The sequence below is a fragment of the Orbilia oligospora genome, assembly GCF_000225545.1.
Source record: "Orbilia oligospora ATCC 24927 unplaced genomic scaffold scaffold00083, whole genome shotgun sequence".
Taxonomy (NCBI): domain Eukaryota; kingdom Fungi; phylum Ascomycota; class Orbiliomycetes; order Orbiliales; family Orbiliaceae; genus Orbilia; species Orbilia oligospora.
Window position 1 is genome coordinate 1,345,428 of NW_011645640.1, and position 14,998 is coordinate 1,360,425.

General features: G+C 45.5%; 5 protein-coding genes across 5 annotated transcripts; 2 read left to right on the top strand and 3 right to left on the bottom strand.

Moving 5' to 3' along the window:
* Positions 1-2,245: 2,245 nt before the first annotated feature.
* Positions 2,246-3,569, top strand: AOL_s00083g385 (uncharacterized protein; the record flags this gene model as incomplete). The annotated part of the gene is made up of 4 exons (XM_011125564.1): positions 2,246-2,418; positions 2,564-3,114; positions 3,193-3,304; positions 3,365-3,569. The coding sequence occupies 4 exons, from the start codon at positions 2,246-2,248 to the stop codon at positions 3,567-3,569; spliced, it is 1,041 nt and encodes a 346-aa protein (XP_011123866.1).
* Positions 3,570-3,873: 304 nt separating this feature from the next.
* On the bottom strand, positions 3,874-4,780 carry AOL_s00083g386 (uncharacterized protein; the record flags this gene model as incomplete). Its single annotated transcript, XM_011125565.1, has 5 exons — positions 3,874-3,895; positions 3,996-4,100; positions 4,281-4,359; positions 4,452-4,701; positions 4,769-4,780. The coding sequence occupies 5 exons, from the start codon at positions 4,778-4,780 to the stop codon at positions 3,874-3,876; spliced, it is 468 nt and encodes a 155-aa protein (XP_011123867.1).
* A 1,506-nt stretch (positions 4,781-6,286) lies between these two features.
* AOL_s00083g387 (uncharacterized protein) lies at positions 6,287-8,533 on the bottom strand (the record flags this gene model as incomplete). The annotated part of the gene is made up of 1 exon (XM_011125566.1): positions 6,287-8,533. The coding sequence occupies one exon, from the start codon at positions 8,531-8,533 to the stop codon at positions 6,287-6,289; it is 2,247 nt and encodes a 748-aa protein (XP_011123868.1).
* A 1,416-nt stretch (positions 8,534-9,949) lies between these two features.
* On the bottom strand, positions 9,950-13,725 carry AOL_s00083g388 (uncharacterized protein; the record flags this gene model as incomplete). Its single annotated transcript, XM_011125567.1, has 9 exons — positions 9,950-10,091; positions 10,148-10,206; positions 10,273-10,454; positions 10,512-11,433; positions 11,496-12,764; positions 12,829-13,203; positions 13,260-13,333; positions 13,390-13,461; positions 13,521-13,725. 9 exons carry the CDS (start codon positions 13,723-13,725, stop codon positions 9,950-9,952), a joined length of 3,300 nt encoding a protein of 1,099 aa, XP_011123869.1.
* A 595-nt stretch (positions 13,726-14,320) lies between these two features.
* AOL_s00083g389 (uncharacterized protein) lies at positions 14,321-14,767 on the top strand (the record flags this gene model as incomplete). Its single annotated transcript, XM_011125568.1, has 2 exons — positions 14,321-14,330; positions 14,406-14,767. The coding sequence occupies 2 exons, from the start codon at positions 14,321-14,323 to the stop codon at positions 14,765-14,767; spliced, it is 372 nt and encodes a 123-aa protein (XP_011123870.1).
* Between the last annotated feature and the right edge of the window lie 231 nt (positions 14,768-14,998).

The window sequence follows — 14,998 nt, forward strand, 5'->3', positions numbered from 1 at the left end:
ACTAACCCGAGAACAGAAATTGCGAACTTAACCCCGTCCAGCTTCGGAAGGACGCGTCATATTCATTTCGACATCTGTCAGGTCTCCATGAAGCCATGGGGGACCCGGCATTGGAATGTAGCTCAGCACGAAATATTTCGAAATCGTATCGAGGATCACCAGCATACAGAGCATACAGGATTCACAAACGTCTATGCCTGTATTATATTGCAGGCTGTCAGACGTTCCGTTATCGTATGACTTGGGCCGCCGCTGGGTTAGGCATGTACGTCTATTGTCAATTGACAGCTTCAAATTGCACTTTCGTCGACCCAAACCGACCTAAATCCTGCAACTTCTATTGAATGGAAACCATGTTTCTGTCCGACAACCTGCACCGTTTGCCCGCTGTTACCAATCCAGGTGAGGGACTTTACATTAATCCACTCTACGATCCAAACCCAAAAGACAGGTCGAGGCACCATCCTTGCCTAAGTATCCAAGTGGCGAACATCTCCGGGACCCATCCTCGGATAAAAGAAAGTCTGGTAGTACCTAGTTGAGGTTTCGTCCGTCCGTCCTTGGCCTGGGTATCGGTACCAATGATGCGATATGGAATAATTTCGAGGTGCTCGAGTAATGCCATATATATCCGGTTTTATATTAATGAACTGCGGCTCGGACTGCCAGACCCTTCAGACGATTCACAGGAAGATATGCGCATGGGCTCGTGTTATCGACGGTAAGTGGTCATTTATACACCCACCGTATCACTAAACGTGGACCATGTGTCTCTTCGCACGTGCCAGCTAGTTTGAACTTCACTCCCGCTCGTATCTGCCCGAAGATTTAAGCCTCTATGAGGGGTTTTTTTGCCCTGTCCCATCCCAACGGCATTGCATATATTTCGTGATTGTCGTATTTTTTCAAGATGGAGGGGCTTCTTCGTTCTGGCCGTTTTCTGTGAGCGGAGAAAGCCGACAAAATTAGTGCGACCCAGGAATATGTTGATATTGAAACTGCACACGCAAACCCACCCCACACTTCTGATTAGTAGAAGACGTGGAGCAAATGCAATATCTCTTCTATATTGTCGGCCGTCATCAACTTCACCCAAGTTCAAATTGAATTCTCTGACCCCAGGCGCCCGACAATAGCCGAAGCTGGATCTTGCATAAACCAGTCCCTGTCCAATCGCCAATCGCCAAAGTTGTGCAATGGACCAACAGGGCAACTGAGCCGGCCGAAAGGTGGTTGAAGGTCTTGTGCGACTCCCAACTGATAAGCGAATTGTGCAGACTCGAGCCGACTTGGGCCTGCTTCGAGCTCTCGCCAGTTGCATTCCTTTAGGAAATTCTCACAAAAGAAAAAAAAAAAACGAAATAGGAGTTCGCGACTTGTGGAACTCATCTCTTCCTTCTTTTCCTCCCTTGCAGAGAACTTGCTTCGGATATCACCGAGGTGAAAAATTCCTAGGACCGTGAACCGAACCCAACTGGCTGGACGGCGGCAGCCATAATTGGTTATAAAATCAAGAAGCTGCATCACGTCTAACCCCAGGCGGGTGGGAAACTTCGGGACGAGTGCAATCTGTGACCAGGGAATTTGATTTAACTTCCCACATCTGAAAATTTTATACAGAGCGCACTCACGCATACCCATGTGGTAATATCACAGACTGGGTCCTGTTTCCTTGAGCCGTGCCGTTGTGCAAGCTCGGACACTCGAAGCGGATACCTGTAAGTGCTCAGTATATCATGCGTACTTACATGCTTCGCATTCACGGCCGATACGTTTAGCGCTGACTCGGTGCTGTGAATGCCACGAACCATCGAGCCCTGTGGACGACTAAAGTGGACTGTGGAGCTAACTGCTGGGCAGGGACCCAAAGGAGATATCTCCAAGCCTATCGTTCCCAACATATCATTCAAAGCCGGTAACTAGGATTAGTATGCATACGGGAATAAATCTCTGCGTTGACATTTCTATCTACCACCGTATTTTCCAACATTTCGCCATCATTACTGGAAAGTTCTACTTGGACATACGGCGAGAAACATATAAAAGGCGGCGCAGTCCTTGCTAGTGCTATCTGAAGTCTGTCGGGGAAAACCGAGAAGTTTATCTCAAAATATATATCACCAAGACTTTTGGCCCATTTTCTAGTTCTTCTATATAAAACTTTCTCTTTAAGATCGATCTTCTATAACCTTTAAGCTTAAATCAATCCATCCACATCATTTACCATAACATACGATATCAAATCATGCCTACAGAAAATAGTCGCCAGATACCTCGCATCTCCCTGCACGATTGGGATAATCGCAAAAATGAGATTCAGAAGGAGATTATGAACGCTGCTGAAAATGTCGGATTCTTCATAATAAAGGATCAGGACTCGCCCTCAAAAGCAGATATCGAAGAGGCCTTTCGGATATCGTAAGTTCTAACGTTTCCATGTGTTGCATTTCGCCCCCACGTCAACGCATTTTCTATGGAAATATATCAACTGTCGAGTCCATGTCTCAGACTCTCGAACTTCTGCCCGGCACTGTGTGTGAAGTAGTAATCTGACTATACGTAGGGAATCCTTCTTTCGATTACCGGAAGATGTGAAATCTAGGACTCCGTTCATCAGAGAGCAAAATACAGGCTGGGAGAAGAGGGCCCAGATCAGACCCTCCACCAACCTGCCAGACCAGAAGGAATCAATCCAGCTTCAGTATCACAGACGATATGACCCAACATGGCCCGTCGTGGATGACCATATTCCGGATTTTCACAAGACAATATCAGGATTCATAGAAAAGACACAGACCGTTTCCATGCGTATTCTCTCTTGTCTTGCGATCGGACTCGGCCTCGAAGAAGATTACTTCACAAAAATCCACGACATCAGATCTAACGAAGCTATGACGACACTCAGGCTTTTACACTATCATGAAAACGAGACTCGGGCAATTCCTGACGGACATATCCGAGCCGGTGCTCATACAGATTACGACTTCCTCACCCTATTGTTCCAACGTACCGGTGAAGACGGCCTCGAGGTTTGTCCTGGTCGGGAATGTTACACCAGTTTCGGAATGAGTGATGTCTGGACGCCCGTCAAGGCTAATACTGGCGAGATAGTCTGTAAGTATACAAGGAGAAAAAACCTGCTGTCGATAATATGCCTGTGTGATCTAATTGGGAATGCTAACTTTATGCAAGGCAACATCGGAGACATGTTGATGTCGCTGTCGGATGACAGACTGAAGAGTCTATTCCACCGTGTCCGGAATCCTCGTACAGGAGAGAGTCAGAAGGCAAGGCATAGTATTGCGTAAGTTTCAATCCCCTTTTTTCCTTCTATTCCCGATATCATCAGACTAACTTTCGTTAGATTCTTCAACCAACCAATCAGATCCGCTGTGATCCAAGGGCCTTTGAAAAAGTATCCGCCTATTACTGCAAGGGACTTCATCTTAGATGCTGCACGAAGAAATTATGCTCAAGGTGAGAAAGAACGGGAAGATGCAATCAAGAGCTCCAAATTCCAATACCCGGATAACATTCGGCCAGGTATCATAGTATCAGCGAATGCGTAAAGGGCATGACCACATACACGTTTCCTAAACCAAGTCTACATTTTATTTTCCTTTCTTCCTTTTTGGATACTTTATTGGAGTCAGGTGTTCTTGGGGTACAAAATTGTATACACGAGTGTAACTATAATATTGGAGATAAACCACCAATTTGGGTCGATGTGAGGAAGCAGAAAAGAAGAATGATAAGTGCAAACTGTATGAAATTTTTTTCTTTCTTTCTTTTCTTTTCAAGATGTCATATCTCTTTCCAACGAATCAAGGATATTTCTGCAAACCCTACCCACGTTCCCACGGGTCCTCCCAATTAAAATCTCGAATATGGCAACCTGCACGATAGCCAGAAATGTGATCAGTAAAACAATCATGTAAAATTCCTCGGGTATCCCCGAACACACGTCCTGTCGTAAGAATGAGGCTTTATCTTACCATTTACCCCGCATACTTATATTAACCCATGTGTTCCCTTGCTCATCAACTTCCTTGTCCACCTTGGTTGAAAACGCAATGGCACTCATGATACCATCTCCGAACCTAGTAAAAGCAAAGTTCAGAAAACAAAAAAAACCGTTACATAATTGTGCTTACCCGTGGCTCGGCATTACAGGCGAGACGGAAAAAAAAAAAAAGAAAGAAAGAAAGAACCAAAGAACGAAACAGAAAGAAGAAATTTAAATATTAAACCCGAAAGGGGAGGGTCTGTGCATTACGTACTTTTCATTCATCACGGCTCTATAGGCTTGTCCATAATTTTGAACTATCTCATATAGGCGGTAGATCAAAGGCTCCTTCGCTATATTGCACCCAAACTCAAGGGAAAAATTTATCCCCGTTAGAAGGGAAAAATAACCCTTGGATAATTCAACTCGGCAAGACGGAACTTACGCGGCATCTCAACGCCACTGCCCCTGTCGGGAAAGTCTGATAATTGAGACGATAGTAGGTTTTCATCTATATTGAGGGCTTTTGCAAGCCCCACAATGTCTTCCCGGGATGCATGGTGTTGTCCGTAGAAGATTGCCGCCACAGCGACTTCATCTCGCCCAATCGCTTTGCCGAGTTCTTCGAAACTGATTTTCCGTTCTTGCTTGGCTCGGACAAGAGAGGCTGTGATTTCGCTCTTGGAAAAAGTTGGCTAAGTAAGGAGGTCAGAAGGTAAAGCGCTTCGAATTTTACGGATCACACGACTGATGGCGACATACAGATCCCGACATTTTGGTAAAGCAATGGAAATATCCGATTTGAGATGTAATAATTGAGGTAATAGCAAATTTAAGGGCGATTTGGCATAAAAAATGTAATTCTTGGCCTTGGAATGAGAAAAAAAAACACTTGATGATAAACAATATTCCAGATGTATCGAAGTATCAAACGAAAGATTCGAGTATAATGAAAGATGCTTACGGTTATATAGACACTCGAATCTATCGAGGAACCCCGCGATTTAGCGAGTCGAATGAGAAGCGATTGAGCCTAGTAGCCCTTTGATCCGTTGTTCCGCACTTTGCCTTCCGAAACTTGTTCGAAATGACGTCCGTTCGTAGCTTGCTTACCGAACATTAACTGGGGTTGTAACACTAGTATCCGGGGAACGGGTCGGATATGCATATAAGACAGCGAGTAAACAAAAGTTTAAAAATAATTATATAAAAAACAGCCATTATTCATAAGATAAATGACGGATCACAAACCTGTGCGACTTCATTGGTTTTTCTTACAGTTCGGAGCTCCCATTCTTGCGTTTTGAGACCTCATCATGGCGATAGAATCGAGAGGGTTCCGTAGACATCTACCATCCGGCTTGGCAGCCTTAATGTGTTGTTGTTGGATTGATATTGCAAAATCCCACACACAACAACGCGAAAATGGTTTGCGTGCCATGAAGGCGCAACGGTGCTGGTTGGTCTCGTAGTGCTGGTGGACTTATCGTTTTATTATATCGTATGCCTAGGTTTATATCTATTAAAATTGCATCCCGAACACTTGGTGAAGCAGGCTCTTTCTACAAGACTAGCTCTTTCTATGATTTTATAGTTCTAACTAAGCTCTTAGCAGCAGTTTGAATGGTACCTTTCTCTGTTTCTCCAGCCTGTTACACTAAGATTTCACAAATACGATTTGAAGCGCACGAGAACAGAATATATAATAGCCCATGATCTCTCCACGATTAATATTCAATGAACCATTGAGGAGCGTTCTTTTATGTCGGTGTTTCGGAGCTGGCTATAGTATGGCGCCTTTGTGGTTGGCGCCACAAGGCTAGTCTCGGAGCCACCACAAGGCTATCTTGCCTCATGACAAAATACCAGAAACTGGGTGATCTGATACCTGAGGCTATGAATTCTAGGCTGTTAATTACTGCCTCAAAGCGTGGGCCTTATGGATCCCTTCAAGTATCATAGAGTTTCTCAGTTGATACATGATATAAAATACTTTTAATTCAGCTTCAGTCGAAGAGGCGCATGTACACTCATTGACCCAGCTCTATGTACCTATTGAACGAGCAGTATACACAAAATATTTTTGAGATATCTCCCATTTCAAGTTTAAATTCCCTAATTATCGATGTATTCGCCATAAGCGTTTATAGATAGCAACCTCCCCGCGTTAAATCATGTTACCCAACGCGTTAATTCCTAATATTACCCATATTTGACTCCAAGCCCTACCATTCTTCTATATACATCCTAATACCCGTCCTCTTTTAAACGAATCCCAAATCAATCATACCTCAAAACAACCATCTTTGCATCATCTGGGGTTGTAATCAAGAACCCATTCCATGTCTCTGCGCTCCAAACATAGCAGCTCCATCCACCCCTTACACTTCTCATTAGCTTATCTAATTTCGCCTTCTTGACATTCATGTCTTCTTCGTGCTGACTCGGGGTATCCCCAATTGTCGCATTCTCAAACGAAACCTCTAAGAACGGGATGTTTATATCGAATATTTCCTCGAGCGGGATATGCTGCATATGACTCGGGAATAACTGGATAGGATCTTTTAATGTCGGGGTGCCACCACCATTAGCCGTAGCGCTCTGTTGTGTCACCAAATTCAACGCCTTTTCATCAACTGCCGGTTCATCATAGAATATATGAAATAAGCCCTCTTCTGTAATGACACTGGTCCTCTGGGTTTGGTCCTGATCCAAGTACCATGCCTCTCTGATGCTTGGGGTTGGCAACGTCGGTTCGGCTTTCTTATCATTCCCGAATGCAAAGCCAGGGTTTCCAAAATGTAACAGGTAGGCTGCATCATCTCCTGGCAGTGGATCTTGTGAGTTTCCAGAGTTGAAGTGCATGGCATCAGGACTCGCTGGGACATCTGGATCCCACGGTTGCGGTACAAATCCTATATGACCTTCACTTTCTTCCATAATCTCCGCCCTACTCTTCATCGTTCCTCTCGCAGCGGGCAATAAAAGCGTATGCATCGCATCGTCCTCCTGGATCCCCTGTTCTAATGCCACACAGAACGGAATTATATTTCCCGGCGCCACAGTCTCAACAATCAACGGTTCGCCTTCCCGGTTCGCTTTCTCTGACTGCGCAAAAATCCTCGCACAACCGATAGGTATGTTGCCATTAGCTCTGAAAGTTTTACCAAGGGTCATCATAACACTTTCACCATCCTCCTCAGGCATTCCATGGTGGCGGCTCCCTTTCATGAACGGGTATATTTTATCCCACCTCTGGCATCTCATCGCTTCGGGGACATCCTCGGGATTCGGATACCCGATATACTCCATGAACATGCCTTGCCACGCGTGTAAAACCACAGATCGGACATGCGCAATTTCGTATAGCTGTTTATCTCGGTGCTCGTTGGGGATCAAATTGATGCTAAAAACGTCGATTTGCCCATGCCCGTTCTCGTCCTCATCCATAATAACAGAGTAGACAAAAACATGATCCTTCGCAAGGTGTACATCCTTAATATATCCTTTGGAAGGGTGAGCAAATGTAAGCTCGTATGGATGTGGCGCTGGCGCGAGCCTGCTGTTGGGGGGGCCAGCGCCAGCGGGGTTCTCGGGTTGGGCAGTTCGCTGGCGTAGTGATGAGATTTTGACGAGCTTGATGAAATGTCTATTGACCCTGCAGCCGATCCACTCGTCGTTCGCGCAAAGGCTGTTTAGATGTTCGTGATATGATACTCCCCGCCAGATCCCGACAAATTCAACTTCCGGATAATTGTGAAGTGAATAGACTGCTTGTGGGATCCTGCGTTCTGGGTCGTTTTCAAATTCCCTCGTTCCGCTCACAATCAAGACTCGCTTGTCTAGAACGACAGATTGTCGAACGTTCCGACGAGGGACTCTATACCCGAACCATGGGAGCCCGAGGCCCCGGACGTCAAGAGTGACGTAAGGGCGGTTGGGAAAGCGGTTTCCGCTGTCGTATATGAAGACTCGACCAGAAACATGGTGGAATACAAGGAACATGTGATCGTACGAGGTTTCCGTTTCGTAACAGGCATCCAGTCGAACCCCACTGATAACTGTAATCGATGTTGGCTTCCCCCTCGCTCGGTTAAAAAACCGCTTGAGTGCCGAATCAAATGCCTGAGGTGCTCCCACAATTACATTGTTATGTCCAACCCCAGCATTTGGAGTGTTTGTTTCGTAGTCATTGCCTCCATTCTGTTGAAGAGCACCTCCATGTAACGAATCCCTAACATGATAGGGAAAGTGAAATCGGAGCAAAGGCGAAAGCACGTGATCCTTGGTCAGGAAGCTGTTGAAGGCTCTGGAAACCCTTCGTAGACGAGGAATTTCGTATGGTGGTACATGCTCGAGGATAATAGAAAGGATGTCGTATGGAAGATCTAGGAGGGATGTTGAGGGAGACCTCGACGTTTGTTCAATTCCCTTGAGCTGGGCCGCAATATCTGGTGGCGGGGCACCAGCATTGCCTTTTAAGCTCGAGAGAAGCCAGGTAACACGTTGATTGACCTCCTCCTCCATAGTGATACAAATTTTTTATTCGAGTTTGGGAAGCGGGAAATAAGGATATTGTTGAGTACGTGCTGCTGAAGGAGTGAATTAGAGCAGTGGAGGCCGTGAGGTGTGTATTTTGAGGGTGAGCAGGATTAAGTAAGCTAATCTCAGAAGGCTGAGCTTCAGTTTACCAGAACCGCAGATCGGGTCTACGTCGAAATTCAAAAAGCCAACGTCAGAACTTAAGACAAATGCAAAGCCTGCGGAGTTGCAAGAAAAAAATATCTAGTAGAAGCTATGGTGGGAAGGATATCCAAATCATCGATTCGAGCCACGCCGGAGACTTAAAATCGACAAGCCGAGTGAAGCGCAGAAGAGGTATGATGTTTCGATTCGACAGGAAGGCTGTGGAGGTTCAGCAGGGATGTTTGGCAGTCTGGGAAGTTAATTGTAGCAGCCCATGAGGATATCCCGCATAGGATACTGACAGCTGTCGTGCTTCTTTAATTACCTAAGTTGCGAGAGAATTCGGATTTTGAGACCGTCTAGCTTTGAAAATTTCCAGACCTTCCAGCGCTTTATATCGAATACTCCATCAGACTTATAAGGGCGGCGGGGTCGGAGAAGTCGAGGGCAATTACTAACAGGATCTGATAACGTTGGTTAAAATTTAGCTAAGGCAAACTGCCCTTGAGCCATTAAATTTCCTTGAATCGAGTAGCTCTGTCCGGCTGTGATCCTTGGCCTTAGTTCAGACCCCGACTGGAGCTCCCTGGTTCAGCACACCTGCAGCACTTTGGGGTCGCACCCGACCGATGCAAGTCACTATTGGGGCGCGTCCGCCAATCGCAGGGTATTCTCTGCCAACCTTCTTGAATGGATGTGGATGTATATTTAGTGGCGGAGAGCACATGGTCGGTGCATGGCCGGTGCATGGCCGGTGGCCGGTGGCGGGGTCTACTGTTCGAGATAGTCCATCGGACATCCAGATACCTCGTGGGTTTAGTATCGCTGGCCATGATGCAATCAATATAATTAGGTGGAGCGCTGGGAGTACTCGAGTATATCAAGTTTCGATCAAGCTAGTTCGGCATTTATCACTAGCTTGGAATTTAGATTTTCCCAGGAGATCCAGGAACGTTAACCACTGCATGCTCCGGTGCGCTTTAACCGTTAACTAGTCTCACCTCTAGATCCTATTTTCTTCACCAAAGTCTAATACTGTAGTTCTCGAACGCTCTATTATTTGTGGGTTCATGGGCCAGTAAAAATATGGCTAATGCCTACCATTGAGAATATTTTCATGAATCCGTGTAAAGTCGCAGTAACGTTGCCGTATTTTCAAAAAAACAGACCCCAAAAATATACAAGAAAACCCCCATCTTATTACTATTCAATCTTTCAAGTCGTCGAAATTAAACCAAAAGGGGATCTAACGAAGATTTACCACGCCGATAACCCATAATCAAACCGTTTTAACTCTTTGCCCATTTCTTCAACCTCCTTCTTGGCTTTCATCCTCATGTAGAAGATCGGACAATCCCTGCTGCTGCAGATAACTTCGCAATGAAGCGATCCTTGGCATCTGACCCTCAAATATTAGCCCTGCATTTAATAATTTGTGCAACTATGCCAACTTACCTCTGGCACTGGGTCCATAATCTTCCAAACCTCACTTCCAGGTCAGAAACTTTGGAGAGCTAAAATATTGGGTTAGAATAAACTTGTCGCATAATAATACACCAATTCGAAAGCAGCTGGCTTACGGTTTTCTGGTAAAGTTCCGCACTGCGATCCTGGCAGCTATGACAAACAGCACCACCTGCCTCATCTTTCCTTGTCAAAGGGGTCTTGCATCCCATACATGTCTGCGTCTTCTTTGCAAACTTCATCAACCCGCCCATAGTTGGTGCAGCAACTGAAATCGTTCTTGTGTGATCACCAGTAACTATCAAGATTGAATTAGCATCAACTTATCTAAAATTAGTAATCCTCTTTAGCTTACGCAACTGGTCCGCCCTTTTTGCCCCAAGGATGGGCTCGAAAATTCTGTGCAAGGGTTTCGCTAGTTGTTGCTCAAGATAATATTTCGTGTCGATGGGGACATTGTGCTCTAGTACGTAAATCGGGTCCTCGGACTTCTCGTAATTCTTCGCGCCTCCTGCTCCCTTCACAATGACATAGGCGACACGGTCCCCTAGAGTTGGCGCAGAACCGGCGTCTCTTTTCCTCATTCTTTCAGCAAGCTCCACGTGAGCCTGTTTTGCTGCATACTCCTCCTTCGATAGCGCCTTTGTAATCACCAAATTCGACATATCGACTTTATTTTGCAATAGATCTGATATCATATCCTTAACGTACGCCTGTGCTCCGTCTTCGTCTTGGTCAATTAGGATTTTCTTCAAAACCGTTTCGATAACCGTCTGCACAAGTCGACAGTTATCTCTTCGAACAGTTTCAATCCCCTTCGAATCCATTTTGTCGTACTTGTTCGGATTTGTCCAATATAGACCTGCATATCGCTTCTTGTTGATCAAAAGGTATGGAAAGTACACCTTCTCGAACTCAAGTTTAATGGGGTTGATAAACTTGCTGGAAACGAACGCAGCGGCTTCTTCGCCCATCGCCATGACTTTTTTCAGATCTTTTGGCCCAAATTTAACCATGACGGAATCGGTATCACCGTAGATGACCTGGGCATCATGAGAGTACCCGTTCGCAATTGTGTATCTCTTCTCTACTTCGGCTTTAGTGGCCTCAATCATCTCTCGACCGTAACTAGTACAACTACTAGCAATGGCCAAACATGGCAGTTTACCATTTGTAGCGCCAGTAAGACCGTAGACGGAATTGGCGGAAATCTTTAAAGCCAATTGCCTACCGTTCAAGACAGCCTTCTTAAAAGGATCGGTTTCGTTTTTAAGATCCTGTAGTGTTTTTAGTTAGCTATGCTTTACCATGCTGCTTCTGATTTTAGGAGGGTACCCACGTTCTTCGCTCGTTTTCTGGCCCCCAGAAGATCCTCAAAAATGGTAACGAGTAACCCCTTCCTAACACTCGTGTTCACAAAAACATCGCCAGTCGGGGTAACATGGTAATCTTCACCCTCTTTCATCCCCATTTTATCCATATGTTCTTGCTTCGTTAGCGTAGTATAGCAAAGATTGTGCGCCATCATAATACTCGGGTACAGAGAGGCAAAATCGAGGGTAGCAACAGGTTCTTTATAAAAGCCACGGGTGGGTTCAATAACTGTAGCACCTTCATACTGCTCTTCGTCGCCGCCGCCGCCGACCTTTTGCTCACGGTTTGGGACAACGAGAGACTGCTCTCCGGCTTTTCGGAATAGCTGGGACAAGAACTTGACTTGCTGACCACGTGCTAGAAGGAAGTTGAAAGGAACACCCGTGACACGAGCCATTTCAGCGTAGTTAATAAGGCACATGAGCTTATCCATGAGGCGCTGGGGTAAATAAGCATCCTTGAGACAGTAGACGGCCAAACGACGTCTTGACTCCGGGGTCCCATTGAATAGTTCGGTGATCATGGTGTGGTGGACATCCTCCTTTTGTTCGTTGAGGAAATGGGCACTGACAGAATTCAAAGTGTAACTTCTGAGCTGATAGTCCCTCTGAACAAGCTGGAGAACATCCAATTGGATTCTGCCGTTGGTGTTGGTCGTTTTGGATTCTCTGTTTCCCATTTGCTTTGAAGAAAATGTTGATGCCCTGGCTTCGGATTTCGTTCCATTGAGTCTGGTCCAAAATGGGAAGTCCTTCACCTTCAAGGTTTCTGCGCGTTCCAAAAGATAAGGAAAATCGAAGTTTGCAATATTGTAGCCAATTATAACATCGGGGTCGACTTCTTGGAGGAATTTCGTCCAAGCACGCAACATCTGGTCTTCCCTTGAGAATTCACAGAGCTGGCAACCTGCGATGAGAGCACAGGTATTGAGGCAGAACACATTTCGTATGAAGGGTTGCTTGTCTCCGTATCTTGTGACAACTGATGCGATCTGAATAACAGGGTCGATTTTTGGATCCGGGAAAATTCCTTTGCGACCGGCACATTCGATGTCAAAGGACAGAACACGCAGAGGAGCCATTTTCGACCATTCGCCTTCAGCTTGGTGTGTAATCAGATCTTTATAATGGCAGGAAGCCTCGATCTGGGCTGATCCTAAGCGGATACTATTGGCTCCTGTTGGGACATATTTGTATTTGTCCTTCTTGACCTCGACCCAAGACATTCCAGACATCTGCACGTTTCGAATAATAAAAATTAATAGCTTGCAGCATAAAGTCACACAACATTGGGCCTACCTTGGTGTCTACCATGAACCTCATGATGTATTGAATATTGTCAAATGTCATAATCCCCCCGCTAACACCATTCCACATCCCGTCATAATTGGAGTCAGATTCACGCGATTCCAGGAATCTCCGGACTTTAGGGATATGTTTCGGATCGGTGACTGTGATTTTGATGTAAGGTGATTTTTGATTCCCTTGGAAACCGTAGAGATTCTCTCTCATCACAAGCTGAGTGCTAGCAATGACATCTGCACCGCCAGCTCCGATCCTATGTTCCAAGAAATCATGATATGGGAGGATGTGTGACTGATTAAAGCCAACCGGGGCTTGAACATAAAGGTAGTGTAGGAAATCGGTGACATGGAGTAAGACGGAATGCCCTGACTGTAAAGTTATTAGCAGGAGTCTTCGGTGACCTCCAGCTCGATAATATCTCGTACCTCAGTAACACCAAATAGCCTAACACAGGGTTTCCCATTCCAATATCCATCTTCTGTATCAATTTGTTGAAATACTAATCGACGTTAGCTTTGATCCAAATCGAAACACCTCAAGCTCCGGGCGCCGTACTCAAATCGGCTTCGTTTGGTTTCCAATCATCCATACTCGGACGAGCCCATTTCTGGTCCGTTTCCGCATTGGCTATATCCAGAAAATATTAGCCAAACCGTTCCCCAATATCTGGACAATTGACCTCTAACCTCCTTTCAGATCACCGATTTCCTGTGTCAACCTGCCGAGGTCTTCTTCGAACGACGACTTAACCTGCGAGAGTTTCGCGAGCTTCTGGTTCTGGCTCGGGCCAGCTATGTCGAGTTTTCGTTTCTTGCTAGCCATGCTATTAAAATTATTATTATGTGAGGCGGTTTGGTCACCCAGGACCCGCTTTGCGACAGCTACTACCATCTTGGCCGTCGTAAAGGAAGGAGACAGACGGCGGAAAATACGGAAGCTTTGTCGTTAAGGATGTAGAACCGAAAATTCTATAGTAACCTCAGCAGCAAAGGATATATGTATGGTCGACAAGTGGCGTCCTCTGAGGCCTGTGGTAAAATAAGGGTGAAGAGTGTGGGATGTTTGGGTGAAGCTCGCGTTTGCCAGAGGTAACTCACAGTAACCAAGCAGAAGCGAGTTTGCAGCTTAGTTCGTTTTGCAGCTGCCAATTAACGCGTAAAGAAGCGTGTTAAGCAAGGGTCCCTTCAAATACTGCCGCACATGCCGCACGAACACCATGACGACCTCAACGGTTCCAATCACGATTGCGTTGTTTGTAATGAGCCTGCCGGCGCCATGACCCTCGATTTAGGCTGCATCCAGCTAAGTGGGGTACGAGCGGAGCTGAAGCTCTTGATTTCCCGGCCGGTTGGGACTCAAAATCGATACTTACACACGTATAGGCACGTTCATAACTGTTGATATCATCATAGATTATCTTCCAAGAAAAGCCGAGCTTCAACTGTGCCGCAGAGCATTACATCCATCCAATTGGATATCAAAAGTCATGGCGCCTGGTAAGGATCTCTGGCATCCTAGCAATAAGACAAAAGATATATCCGCTTACTAACAAGTATCCACATCTGCTGTAGCCTATAGCATTACTATTACCATCAAGAATGATGCCGACTTTCCATTGACATTCACCGGCCATGGAGGTCAAACAGGCAGTGACTTTGAAAAGTATCCTCCCCAGGTCATCAGCGGCCATAGCTCTGAAACTTTCAAGGAGACTCTCGACGAAATTAAAGACTCCGAAGAGGGGAATGCATCATGGAATATGCTCGACCAAGAAAATTTCGATTTTATAGATTTGAAACTGACTTGGTTGAGTGGACAAGAGCCCTCCTTCAAGGCTGAAATTACTGGCGACGACAATGAGAAATACGAGCTCACGAGCACTGTCGATGGGAGTACAACGGTTAATGTTACAGTTACTCTATCCAAAAAGTAGATTGGATAATTCCTTCGATTGGATCAGTTAATAAACCCTGGGAAGCTATGAAACACCAGGCCTGTTTGTGGCTGGTAGTACGAAGGCAGAAAGATAACAAGTTTCGTACACATGTGCGTGCATGTATATGTATTATACTTGTGGGATATGCTTAAATAGCGTATTGCCCCGAAATTAGACGCCAATCTACCTAGGTAGATACTTCCCTCTGATATAATTCAACCGTCAACT